This window comes from Poeciliopsis prolifica, unplaced genomic scaffold (genome assembly GCF_027474105.1).
Source record: "Poeciliopsis prolifica strain line A6 unplaced genomic scaffold, Auburn_PproV2 SCAFFOLD013, whole genome shotgun sequence".
Taxonomy (NCBI): Eukaryota; Metazoa; Chordata; class Actinopteri; order Cyprinodontiformes; family Poeciliidae; genus Poeciliopsis; species Poeciliopsis prolifica.
In genome coordinates, this window is record NW_026562388.1 from 11,101,044 (window position 1) to 11,115,669 (window position 14,626).

A 14,626-nucleotide genomic window follows, 5' to 3' on the forward strand; every position below is an offset into this window, starting at 1 on the left:
TCAGCATAAGACTCACTTAAACAAATGAAAATGAAAAAAATAGATGAGAAAATGTAATAATTCCACATGATAGCAGCTACACAATAATAATGCAAATATAGACCAGATTTTCACCTAAGAAAGACAAAACCTTTCTTACATTCATGTTTGATGTTTATTAATATTTTTGGATTAATCAATAGCACTGCAGTTGGTAATTAAGTGTAATTACTGTATAACATTTTTGAGATATTAAATATTTTACTGCAGACCATGTATACTTTATTAAAAAGAAATCACAAAAGGAAAGACTTGTTGAGTTTGTGGCCAAATCAATAAAAATGCAGACTAAAGCCATTTTTGCTGCACATTTTTTCTTTGTATATATCTAAGTACAGACTTTTTCAAAGGTTTCATGGACTGATTAAATGTGTGATTCTAGACACAGTCAGTCTTTATATATTTATGGAAACTGTATAATATTTATACAATGAAGATGGTGACAGTCCCGATGAATGTCTCTCAGAAGAAAGGGAGCAGTGACGTAGTGGTGGTGGAGCTGAGGATGCTGCAGGCGATAAGGACCAGAAGACAAAAGAAACCACGTTTATTGGACCGTTTCACCCATCAAAAAGTCTCTATTGGAAAATTGCTGAAGCCTTTTGTCAAACAGGAAGTAACACGGCTGATGGACACGTGAAAAGCTGCTTATAGTACCCTCGCCCCACCCCTCCTGTTTCTGCGTAAAACCCAACCAGGCCAGATCAAATTAAGTGGTTTGATACTCTCCTTGCCAAGCCGATTAGACCGATTAATTCCCAAAAGTGTTCAAATGATTAAAGCCGGTTAATGGGCCCGGGGAAGGTTCATGGTATCAGAGTTGGCTACAATATCACACAGAGTCAGAGGGGGAAAAAAAGGCATGAAAAGGTAACTGTCGGTAACTCTCCTCTGACTTTGCTTTAGCTAATAGGAAGTGTTAATGCCTGCATGGTTAGCCCTAGCAGTGTTTTTGTTTCTTTAGATCACAAACCTTTGAGGAAAACATGGCTGATGAATAGTGCATCTCCTATGTTGTGACATGGTGCCTAAATATAGAGTAGAAAATAGAGCAGAAGAAAGGGGCAGAGGGAGAACCATGAATATTCACAGACCATCTACAGTAGCACGAAAAATAGTTTGTTCTCATTGAAAGATTTTATCTATGCTCAATGTGGCGCCAGGTTTGCATCACATTTGTGGGTCATGTTGACATTTTAGTGCAAATTCAAATAAAAGAAAAATCTTTGTAATTTACTAAAACTAACAGTTGAGAAAGAAGGAATTGTACCAAGAAGGTAAATAGTCACCGATTCCCTTCGTGCCGCTGCACTTCCCGCCCTCACTCTCTTTTCTAATACACTCGTCTCCCCAGGGAGCAGTATCCATCATTGAAGACGGCTGGGATGTTTTGCCACGTCGCCGTGTGCATGTGAACACAAGGTGACTCAGAGAGCAACACGGCTCGTGTGAGCCCTGTCTTATAAATGCAGCCCCATGTTTCCCCCATAAAGTGTCAATCAGCACCCTAATGCATCGCCCAGTGAATGTGACAGAGTCTGGGCTTCTACATTATTAACTCCTGGCACTTTTATGAGCCTGTGGAACATAGTCCTTCTTCTAGATGAGACATACGCCCATGTGTTCGTTTTGCTGTATCGTTATTTCAGCTTTTTTTTAGCATGTACCATGAGACACATTTAGAAACTGTTTAGACTGCAAGTCTAAACCACAGTAGGAACCACCAGACATACAGATGAATGAAGAGGGATCTGGTAAAATTACAATAATATTTACATTTTAGACCTCTATGCAACTATGATATTGTTGGTAGACACCATCCTCTCTGTGAAACATGGTTTTGGAAGCATGTTTTCTATTGTATGGTCTAAAGCCATTCAGGAATTTGTAGCAATTCATTTAAAAAAATTATGTTTACATAGGTTCACCATCCAATATATAAAGTATTTTACCTTTCAGTCTTATTACAAACTCTAAACGTTAGAGGAAATTCAATGACATTTAATTGTTGATGGGGCACTCCCACAAATCAGAATCACTTTTAAGACAAAAAACCCCAAAATAAAACAATTTCTGGTCATCATCAATAATAAGATTTACTGAGGTAACAGAACTTTATTGATTTTGGGGCACAACCTGGCAACGCTTGGGCTGTACCCAAACCTGTGCCTACGAATTATTTATGGATTTGAAGAGGGTGTCAATGTAATTTACATAAACTGCTTAAAAATAACTGGCAACATTATATTGTCACTACTAAATCCAGATAAGTTGAATATTAGCATAAGCATCTATAGATTAAACGTGGTATACTGGCAAAGAGGTTGATTACAAATTCATGCCATACTTTTTAGATTTTGACACATCCATTTTCTTCCACCCTTACCCCACTGGGGTCAGGTTGGTGCCGCTTATCTCCAGCTGTCAACAGGCGAGAGGCAGGATACACCCTGGACAAGTCGGCAGTTTTTGAATTTTGTTTTGTAAAAATATTTAAACCCATAAAGCATCTTCCTTTAGTTTAACAGATATGCACTAATTAAAGTTAGTGGTTACAAATATTAAGACATTTAAGGAACATAAACATGTTTGCATGTATATGTACAGCACTGTATGTGCTGTTTGCCAGGATAAATTGTTGCAGGTTATTAAAAGCTCAAGAGAAAAGAGTAGGCTACTTTCATAGCGGAAACCTCACAATAAATGAACACGATGTTTTGAAAACTTTCATCACATACAAATATGCAATCACTACAACAATGGTTTGATGCTTCATTATGTTTAGAATCAATTCCAAAGGAGTCTTACATGTGAAGAAAGAGAAGAATGCAGAGGAGTGATGGAGGTTTATGTTTTGTGTGACTCTTTCACATAGTGGGCGTTCTCAGTGGGGATGAATAACACTCAAGCAGATTGTGAAAGAAATCAGCACAAGTGGCTCATATGATCACAAACAGGCACAAGTGGCTATCTCAGGAACCAATAAAGGACTTTCAGCTTATGCAACCGGAACCATTGGACGCGGGGGTGCGTAAAAATCCCCCAGCAGGAATGCCAGACGCATAAACCGAGGAAGACGCCCAAGCGAGCAAGTTTGGAGACGTAAAGTCGACAGTAGAGTTTACACCGCGCCGCCCACAGCCTGTCACTTAGCCGGAGTCAGATTGCCGCCGTCGGAGTTGTTTGGAGCTCAGACAGATAGTCCGTGCGTAAAATCAACCAGACGCAGCAGTGGTGCCATGACATGCAGGACACCACGCGCCAACTCCACGGAAAATCCTCCTCCTCCGCACTGATGTATAGCACCGGTACGATCATTTCCCTCAAAACTGACCGTAATCTGAAGTAGAGGATGGTGGGTTCGTCCATCCCTCTCCATCGGTTCAGCTGCGCCGAAGAACGATGCTGAGAAAATCAGCGGCGGGGTTTTCTCCGACAGGTAAGATAACGATGCAATCGTTATACCAATAATATTCTTACGCTTTTATGTGTATGTGATTTTTTACAAAAAGACATGGCTCTGGACAAAAAAAATAAAGAAATGTGAAAATATAAAATTTTTGCTCAATACGTTCAGTTCGGCACTTTTAAGTGAAGCTACGCAATGTCACGTAATTGTGGAGAAGTGTATATTTATAGTTGCGTGCATTTCGAGGAGAGGAGGAAAACTGCTGTGGTCAAACAAAAACAGGCATCATCAGTATTTCTGAAGTCGGAGCCCTCGCTCAAGTGCACTTATTCCTGGATGTGTGATGTGGTTTTCCTTGTCTAATGCAGTGTGTAATGGAATCCCTTATCTGGACTGTGGCTCATCCTCAGAGGCGTGTGAGGATGGACATATTGTTGTAGATATTGATTCCGAGCCTTCTGTGTGCTTGTGTTTGTGTGACTGTGGATTCAGCTTACATTAGTCATGCATCTCCACAGCAAACAGCTGTGAAATCCAGCGTGACAGCCTGAACTTTGGCTTTTTTGGGGTCAGAGGTTTCAAAGGTCTCCTGCAGATCTGCAGGTCATCTCCGCCCCTCTATGGCTGTCTCATAAATCAAGCCTTGTACAGTTTTCTGTTTTTGTCAGAGGGACCTTATTTTCCAGTTTTCAGATAATTCAATTATTAATAATCAAACCATGAGGGATGGATTTGCTAGATTTAGGACGATCTGGTGCATTAGCGCTGCATTTGCTACACAAAACAACATTTGCGTACTCAAATCAGGACATGCCCAGATTGCCCACCATCTTATTGACAGACTTGTTGCCTTAGTGACTGCCTTTTCTCACTCTTTGTTTTGTTCTCTAGATCTAATTCTGTTTTTAGTTCAGCAGTTAAGGCTTTTTTGTTGTTGTAAGAGTTGCCCAGGATTGGGTTATGTCACGATTTGAATTTTAATCCTCAGTTTGTGGTTTCCAGAAATAGATCAAATGTTTCATAGATCAAATCCTCCATTGCTGAGTGTGTTAACATTCAATAACTACTTTCTTTCGTAATACAAAACAAAAGTTTTGAACATAAATAAAAGTGTTAAGATTAAAGCACAGACTTTCATAATCTGGACTCAAAACTAAAGTTTAGACATATTCAATAGCTGCCATCAACTGGAGAGTGTTTTGCAAAACAGATTTCACATTCACATGGCGTTATTAAACTCAGAGTAAGTCTATTACCATGAGTTTAACGGCACCATGCGAAGGCAGAATATGTTTATATTTACTGTATTTCATGCAGTAGATTTTCTTTTGGTGTCTCCAATAGTCGAACAGCCAGTGTGACACAGGAAGGGATGAGATTGAAAGCGGAGTTCTGCTGTTTTAAAACACACTAAAGACTTCATAGTGGTTGATGTATACACCACAATAATCTTAATTATCTTCCTGTCTGAAGAGGACTGACAATCATTTATATGGGAGGTAGATGTTGGAGGCTGCATCATCAATTATATTTATTGTAAATTTTGTTATGCAACAAAATTGTAACTGACCTTCCCCAGAAACACCATTTGGTCAGAAATGTTTCACAGCCAGTAATTGTAACGGGCGAGGATGAAGTTTGATTGGAAATTGAACTCACAAGTGAAACAGCAGTAAGATGAGACTTTAAAGTGCATACTACCTTTATATCATGCCAAGTATTGCAGACTTGAGGTCTCTGTTAAGTCTATTTTTGTTATTGGAACAGAAAGACAATATTGTTGTAGATATTGTAAATATTTTATTTTTTTTTTTTCCGGTTCGATATCTGAGTTTTTTGTACAAGAATTCTGAACAATTTGGACAGTTTCATTAAACCAAAGATTATTTTCTCAGACATCTGATTGTAAACTGGTTGTGCTGCTTCAACAAAAAGGTAATTGGTGGCTCATTGCCTCCTACCTCAATTTGCCTTGTGAATAAACAAGGTAATGATTGTTGGAGTTGTTTTAAGATATTTGACGCCATCTTGGTCTACCAGTTAAGTCCATATTTTTGGACAAACTAATATGGATTTATGCTATATTAGGCTGCCAAGAGAGATTTAGCTTCTTTTAACAAAACAGAAAAAATCCCGAATTGTCCCTTTAACCATTTTTTCCCCCCCATTTAACTCATGGGATTGTGAGAATTTCAGAAAGATAAAGTGAATCATGAGACCAAATTCAGCACCTGCCTCACTTCCCCAGTTTTCAGTAAAACCAAGTGTGACACATTTGAAGGATATTTTTTTTTCTGACATGTTTGTATGAAACTGTGGGCAAGTGATGCAACAGTAGAACATACAGCAGATGGTGATTTCATGGCTCTGTCTGCTGGAAGCTTGTGAGAGGAGTGTCAGTTGCCAACAAAATGAAACATTTCCTGCACTGAATTCCTTTAAAATACCTAAACCGGAATGTGTGGACTGCATTACCCTGCAATGTTGCGCCTAATTCAAAAAGAATGTGCCACAGTGAAAAGCTACTGTTGTCATTTTTCTTATAAACTATATTTGCTTGATATGTTTGTTTTGGTTTTCTTTTCACAGCTACAACATCGACAGAGATTCTTTGGACTCCAACCTCGAGATTTTAAAGCAGCCCATCAATCATGGAGAGCCTCAGCGAGCTTCAAAACCCCCTGCTGGACAAAAACAGCATGCATGCGGTTCAGAGCGACTACCAGGGCTACCAGTGTGACTACTCAAACCAGCCATACCAGGACAGTTTGATCGATTATTACTACACTGGGACCAGCGGGAAGCACAAGACTTCCCAATTCTTGGACGCCACCTCTCTCCATCTGGCTGTGGAGGCTTTCTACAGGCCCAACTTCATCCTGTTCAAGGACGACGTCAGCCTTCATAGCAAGGACTCTAAAAACGAGAGCTTTGAGACCACTTTCACAGAGATTAAAGATACTGTTTCATATGGAGTTTCCTCAGAAAACACTGTGGACATCAACCTGCAGGGAGAGAAGGACCTGAAGATCCAGACGGTGTCATACGAGGTGGAGGAGGAGCAGTGTCCTGAGTATGAGGTCTGGGATCACACCAAAGAAAATCCTCTTTGCATCCTTACGAAGGTTTTCCTCATGTATCAGCTTGATTCGGTTATTTTTTCAGTATTTACCACAATCTAAATTGATCAAATTAAATGCAACCCAGTTCAGTCAAGTTATAATCAAACTTATTCCTGCTCAAAGTCAAAAGTCGAGTTAATTCGAGTGTAGTTAAACACTTTTCAGTTCAGTGGGACCTGTTTTATAACTTGAGCTTATAAAATGTAAAACCACATTTGAAACAGAAAGGGAGAAGAAGAAGGACCAAATTCAAGTGGGATGGACATCTGCCTCAGGGGCAGAGAAAAAAAATTGTCTAAAAGCATTTTGATTTGGAACAGTGAGGCATATAAAAAGAGGAATATCAACAAAGTTACTGCCAGCAACAATTTATCTACAAACTAAAAATAAGTATGGCTGAATGAGGAACAAGACCCAGTGGTAGCCCAGCAGTCCAGGATAACTATAAGGACTAAAGTGATGGACCATTCTCCCCCATCTTTGCATTTTTTATAACCAAAACCAAAAGCTTTAATTCAAATTTTAGAGGTGAAGATGGTGTCTGGCTTTAAAATCCAAACTGAGGCAAGTTCCTTAGAGAGTATGCTAATCAACAAAACAACTGCCTCAGGTTCTACTTTTTTAAACGAGAGTAAATCTTTGTATTTGAAAGTGAAAAGTGATTTTTTTTTCACAAGTTATTTATTACAGACGTTTTAGATTGTCAAAGTTAAGATCTCACCTCCTAATTGTCTTCATAACTTTCTCTCAGATTCAATTAATTTAATCAATAAAGTACAACAGCTGTCATAAGCTTTTTTATTTTTCATGTCTTACACGACGACCAAACTTTAATATCTCTTACAGAGATTTTTCTGTGATAAACCAAGAAAAATTGTGTATAATTGTGAAGTGGAAGGATCAGACATGCCGGGAGACAACGGGAAATCTTGCTTTGAGGCAGTGGTGCCACCAACTGCAGTCTACAAGCATACATGATTTTATTTTTAAATTTAACAAATAAAAAACAGAAAGTGTGGATTTTTATCAATTTTTCCTTAGGCAGTAGTTTGTAAAAATCACCTTTTACTTGAATTAGAACTATAAATCTTTGTAGTATTTCTCTTTTTGCTTGTACCTGGAATTTGAGTGGAAATTGTTTGTGGGCATTAATGTTCAAGTCTTACCATTTTTTCCAAGTTGAGATCTGGACTTTGAATTTTATGATTCTAACATATGAAAATGCTTTGATTATTGTAGCTCTGACTATAAATTTAGACATGTGAACCTCCGCCTTGATCTGAAGTCTCGCAGCCATAAACAGTTTTTCATCTAGCATTACTTAGTATTTATCACCTAGTAACGCTGACCGACTTCCCTGTCTCTGCTGAAGGATAGTGTCCCCACAGCATGATGCTGCCACTACTTTGTCACCCTGGTGATGCAGTGTTAGTTTTGGGTATGTATCTTATTTCTACAGGTGTTTTTGAGTGTTTGACAGGCTGATTATGATGCTGATTTGTTCTCAGTGATTAAAGATAATCTTTTATCCAGCACTGAATGACATCTTATAAAAGAACATGAGTCATGGTGCACAGACTGCAGTAATACTTATTCAGTTTGCAATTCTTAAGGAGCACCAGCGTGATTTAATGTGATTAAAATTTCTCTCCAAACGGTCTTCGTACTTAGGGTCCTAAAAAATTTATGCGGTATATAGGTCTGCTTTTTGTTTTATTAATTTCAAAGAAAATTTTATATCTGACCTTATTAGTCCAGACTTTTTTTTTTTGTCTAAGGGCTATAACGGTTTTAAAAAAGAGAGAGAAAAGAGAAAAAAGAGCATGAAGAGAAACTCGTCAGAAGTGTAGAAAATCTAATTTTAAGCAAGGACACTTATGAAATACCCAAGGCTCTGAGCTGGCAGAGGAAGAAGTATAGCACCCTAACCGAGCTGATGATCACGCCAGCTCCTGTCACTCGGAGGCCTGGCAGATGGATAGAGACACTGAAGCAAGCTCCATTAATGCTATAAGTAATGTCCTGCTTTGAGGAAATTAGGCGGGACTCGGCTGATGCATGGTCCTCGTCACAGGTGAGCCTACAGCTGAAGTTTTTCTATTTCAATTCAAAAAGGGCAAATAAATCTGACGAATAGATGTGTGATGAAAAGCTGGATTTCCAGCTGCATTACGAGCAGCTGTCTCTTTACTCGCCTCTCTGCTTGCACACCTATGATTTATGTGTTGTATGAATCATGAAAGCAGACATATGCAGAGCTGCACTGTGTTGAGAAACAGCAGCAAATGGGAAGAGTTTCAAAACTTTGAGAATAAAAATAGAAAATAAAATGAAAAAAAGTTCATATGTACATTTTTATGTACTTGGAAGTGAAGCCGTACTCTATATAGAAAGGGAAAACTGAACTGCCAGATGTTTGACGTGTGTGACAGAGAAGAAATAAATCACAGGTACCAACGTAGCAAGACCCCTTCCACGATGCCGCTGTGACTGCTCCGGCCAGCAGGGTCTCTGTGTGTTGAGGCGACTGTCCCCTCCTGAGGCTAACGAGGCCTTGGAGAGAGCTGTGACAGGGTTGTTAGAGGCAGTGTGTCTCGGTGGAGCCTCCATCAGTTATCCAGACAGAGCAGACTGGGGAGGAGCAGCAAACCCAGTCGACAGGATTCAGCATCAAAGAGGCTGTCAGTTCGACTGAACACTCTGGTCACTCTGGACTGTTATCAAGTGTTGCCATAGAGATAACGGGAGATTACACGCGCTTGTAGTTTATTTATGACCAGCTGCTGTTCTGATGGATACACCTGGCTATCCAGGTGGGCTGTGTTCATAAATCAAATAACAGGGAATATCTTAATTTTATCTTGGCAAAGCTTGTTTATTTGTTTGTTAATCTTGTGCCACCATCTCATAATTTTCTCAAAATACAGGTGCATTTTAGTAATGAGAAAGGGATACCTAAAGCGTTCATATATCTCTTGTAAATGTTGATAATATATTAGAACTAATAAAAACTCTGAAATCTGGTTATAAAAAAATAGAAAATTATCTAAGACCAATAGAAGGCTTTATAAACGTCAATAATAATTAATATTAAGTTTACAGAGTGCTGAAAGTGAATATATCAGGAAAATTGAATGCAAGAAAAACATGTGGTTCAGGGAAAGGTGCACAAGCAACCCCAATCCTTGAGAGTATTATGAAGCAAAGGCCCAGAATCCAAGTTGCTTAAGGTCCAGTGTTAGATTTTCACAGTCAGTGATCATTTGGGGAGTCAGGCCAGCTGCTCCTGTTAGTCCAAAGACAGATCAGCCATCTGTCGTTAAATATAAGAGAACAACCATCATCGAAATTAAAAATTTCCTTCCACAGAAACCCTGGCACCAACCCACTGCCAAAAGTGCCAGTATCTGGTATAGTGATCACGACATCACTGCACCTCTAATAGCAACCTCTGTGTCGTATAACAACCAAACCACAGCTTCATCAGCTAAAAACAAAATCCCGACCAGACATCTCTTTTGTATGACATATTTTTCAGTAAGCCAACATTTCTGTGTTCATAATCATTTTTTGTCTTGCGTGTTTTTATCTTTTTGAAAAAATGTTTTCCTTTCACCTAGTTTTCCAGTTATATGCTTGGATACAGAACTATGCAAAAAATCATCTTAAGATTTCCCAGTGTGAAATATGAGTGACTGGTTGTTGAGCAGCAGTCTTTCCTGGGATTGTTTTGGCCATAAAATTACCAGAATTCTGCAATATAAAAATGTTTTATTGCTGTTTTGTAAAATCCTGAAAAACAGAATTTTGACATTTTATTAACAAAGGGAAAAAATAACTAAAAAAAAACGAGAAATATTTTGAAATGTCTCCTTTATGTAACGAAACTGCAAATAATATTACACATTACAAATTTCTAAAATATTCAAATACATTGGGCTACACCTACAATGGGATTTTTGGTAAATTGCTCTGATTATAAAAATGATGCTATCTGTTTTAGTCAAAAGACACAAGAGAAAATGTATATGACAAGCTTCACTTCACATGCCTCAATGCCTCTTCACTTCTTGCTTTCTAGCCTGTAATTACCTGTAAAACAGTTGCTTGAAGTTCTGCTTCTTGCATTGATTTTTATTTTCCTCTCTCTTTTTTTCTTCCCGTTTCATTCGATCCCTGAAGGCACGCCTAACAAATGAAACCTGCTCTTTATGGAGGCTATTTATTTACAAAACCCTCCTCTAAGTCTCTAGTCCAGGAGTAAGAAGTGTAGCATCCCCCTCTTAAAGGCCACTCACATGTCACACTGTTATTGTTGCTGCAGGCCTGATGGGCTTATGTCAGTCAGATCCCTCATTCATTAACCCGTTCAGAGCCAGCTGCTTTGAATTTGAGCATTAAGGGACAGTATCTGCTGACTGCGGGACACGCCATGCCTTGTAAGACGTTTGGCACATTAGGGAAGGATTGTGACGGTCTCTCAGGCTGGAGGAGCAATTAGTACAAAAATGACACCGTCGTCTCGCTGTTTCTTCTGTCACCTCGTGATGATGGAACAATCCGTTAATCCCAAGTTATCTGTCACCCTGCTCATGGGTGTTGACAGACGCACCAAATCTGTTTCAGCTGACCGAACTCAGACTGTCACGGCTGGTTCTGGGAAACAAGGACAGAGACCCCATCCTGAGGATGGGAAGAGGAGCAGGAGGGTGTGTCTTGTCAAGAAACATCACTTTGAAGAAGTTCAAAGTACATCTGAGTATTGCGTGTCAGTCTAACTTACTCATACATTTTGTAGGTGTCTCAGTCAAGATCAAAGCCTCATTTTCTTTTTTCTTTTTGCCAACTTGAAATGTAAACTTGAAAGCATAATGAAATCTGATTACTGTTTTTATTGATCCTTGTAAATGTGGTGTTTTCCAGAGTGACAGCTCCAGCGATAGTGAAAGTGAGGACAACTTCATCGTGCTTCCCCCTCGGGACTACTTGGGCCTGACCATCTTCTCTATGCTCTGCTGCTTCTGGCCACTGGGCATCATTGCCTTTTACTACTCTCACAAGGTAAAGGGTCCAGAGTCCTCGAGCGGGTCATTAATTCTGATTGCACCACTCTTAAGGTCAGCAAGCACAAGCTCTCAAACAAGTGTCTGCCGCAAACCATTTACCACCCTGTGACCCTGTTTGCAATTGTTTTGGATGATTGAACATAAATTCAGAAATGCACCAGGCAGAGAAAGCATTAAAACTGAGATTTTTTATTGCCTGTGAGCTTGGTATGAGCAGTGGGTTTCACATATTATGTTTATGCTTATGTGTCAGTTTGGCCCCCTTTATTGGTTATAAACAATATCTTAGATTGGTCTAGTCTTCATTATCTTTCAGTTCCAAAGGACCCAAAGCAAACCCAGTATATGTTCAGAAATCTGAACATATAGTGTGTGAAAATCAGAAAATGTCACACTTTTATTTCCCATTAAAGTATGAAATTTGACTTAAGCATTCTGGGAGTACAGAAAATATATTTTATTTTTATTTTTTGGACTTGACTAATCATCTACAAGTATCAGTACATCTCTCTGCCTTCCAAAATCCATCCACTTCTCTGACATGAGTTTGTAGGTATATTTGTCCCTTTAAAGTTAGAATTTTTGACATCATAAAGTATGGATTGCCTGCATTTGGTCCTTTAAAAGATCTTCCGCAGTCATTGGGAGAAAAAAAAAAAAAGAAAATACCAGCGCGAGAAGTAATGCGTCAGAAGAATAAATAGAGGTCTTGCTTTTTTTCCCCTCAATGACCAAAACAACCAAACAACACATTTGTCACTGTCAGAGGCATAATGACCTAATTGCCATGGTAACTAATGGCTCCCTGAGAGCATTTCTTGTTGTTTTTTTTTTCTCTTTTAACTGTGGCTTAACACCTACTCATACACTCTGTGCTGATGAGTAACACAGCAGCTCATATCACTCTCTGCTATGTTTTTTTAGACAGGCAAGGCCATTGCTAAGGGAGACTTCTCCAGAGCGGGGATGAGCTCCAGAAGAGCCCTGTTCCTGGCCGCCCTCTCCATTACGGTTGGAACAGGGATGTACGTGGGGGTTGTTGTTGCCCTCATAGCCTACCTGTCCAAACCTGGACATGTATAGCACTGGACCCAACTGCTGGCGGGGTGAGATTAGTAACAGGAGGCGGCATGAGAGGAGGGGAAAAGCTGGGCAGATCTCTGTTGCCTCTAATAAACTTGTGATGGAGAAAATGAAAACTGTATAGAGAAATATGTCTAAACCAGAGAGAGCAGATGATGGAAATACTCCATGTGTGGACGGAGCATTACTTCAACCACATATTGATCCAAACTGAGTCTTTATTTCTGGTGCACAGCATTTCCACCAAAGGAATAAGAACAATAAACACTGTTGGAAAAAGCAAACTGTCTGAAAACTGAACTCAGAAAAAATTAGCCCTCTTTATCCTAATAGACTTTCACAACAACTTAATGTGAACTTTAGAAAAGGTGTTTCATCTGTTTATCAGTGTCTTAGCAACTCTGTAAATAGATTTATTGTTAAATGGTAAAGTCAGATTTTATGGGATTGTTTTTCTTTTCTTGGGGGATAGACCAGTAACGGATCACATCACAGAAAAGAAGAGAGAAAAAGACACCAGACAGAAAGGACATGATGGTAATTTGTGTCTGTTGTGTGCTGTACATTTAGTCATTAAATGCATTTGGCATGAATAATGAAACACCTTACATGACTCACTGTCACTTATTTTCACTAGAGCAGCTCTGCGGGTTTACGTCCTAGAAATGAAAAAGGAACCGTTCATAAAAGATGAATCCAGATTATATTTTTCCAACTAAATCTAAGCAATTCTTTTAGGAGGGTTTTTTGATGCTCTTGGACTTTTCTTTTACAGTAATCAACATTAAAAAAATGAGCAGAGAAAGAAGGCAAAATGTTGTGCATGAAACTTTACTCTGGATGGCTGCAACAGATAAGAGCCTCTACTAAATATTTCAAGTGCTACCACAATATAAGCTGTTTTTAGGCAAGCTGAAATGCTAAGACTTTAATTATTGTAAGTCTTAGTTTGATGAGAGGCTACTCATCAAACTAAAGACTTGATGAGGAGCCTCAACTCACTGTATCATGGCAGCTAAAACAGCCTGTGATGGTGGGTTAGTGGGATTATTCAAGAAAAACCTCCAGTTAGAACATGTCAGGTGCTCAGCATCTATGCCCATGATAACTAGATAGACGCAAACATGTGAGTACATGAGTGGAGTAAACCTACAGAGAAATAAATGTTGCAACCTTATCAGGAGATGTACCATTTCTCCCTTTGTGTTGAAGATTTTACTCGTTAATTATTAGAACTAATTTTCTTTCTTACAAGAACAAGACACTTAAAATTCATATCAAGACATTCTGAGCGATCATCAACTTACTTTGATGGAGCATTTCTGTCCTGAGGGGAGTGATTGTTCCCCAAATAAAAGGGCCTTCATTCACTTTTAATGGCACAATGGATCACTGAAAGGTTTGATGAATATGTTATGCCCCATATCTCCTGCATGTCATAGAAATGTGTAGCCTTTGGTAATGTTTGAAATTTTTAGACATTTATAGATGGAGTGAACATCCATCTGACTGAATTAAACTTACTCTCATTAATCTAATTGTAATTTAATAACTGAAAGGTTTTTATGAACTACATTATTGTGGGTTTCCTGTCACAAACCCACAAGTGGAAGACTTCGGGAGGGGAAATCTGAACGAACTCATTTTCATTTATATTGTTGAGCTCCAGGCAAATAGGACATTAAATATAAAAGAGCAGCGAAACTTTGGTGGTCAAAAACACATATTGAATAAATGTCTTGAGCTTATTCTTCCTTTCAAAAGTCTTCAAATGCCATTTACTCCTCCTCAAATTTGTGAGTCAGTACTTTCTAGTATTAACTTTAATTGCAGGGTAGATGCTGGTATTTTGGCTTTTCTTTGAAAAACTATCAAGTTTCAACCCAGATTGTTGGTTGAATTTAGAT

At 38.8% G+C, this 14,626-nt stretch overlaps 1 protein-coding gene across 1 annotated transcript; it reads left to right on the top strand.

Annotated features, from left to right (window-relative positions):
* Positions 1-2,969: 2,969 nt before the first annotated feature.
* LOC129365097 (synapse differentiation-inducing gene protein 1-like) lies at positions 2,970-13,322 on the top strand. Its single transcript, XM_055038016.1, has 4 exons — positions 2,970-3,478; positions 6,038-6,528; positions 11,494-11,631; positions 12,561-13,322. The coding sequence occupies exons 2-4, from the start codon at positions 6,100-6,102 to the stop codon at positions 12,717-12,719; spliced, it is 726 nt and encodes a 241-aa protein (XP_054893991.1). The 5' UTR covers positions 2,970-3,478; positions 6,038-6,099; the 3' UTR covers positions 12,720-13,322.
* The last annotated feature ends 1,304 nt before the right edge of the window (positions 13,323-14,626 follow it).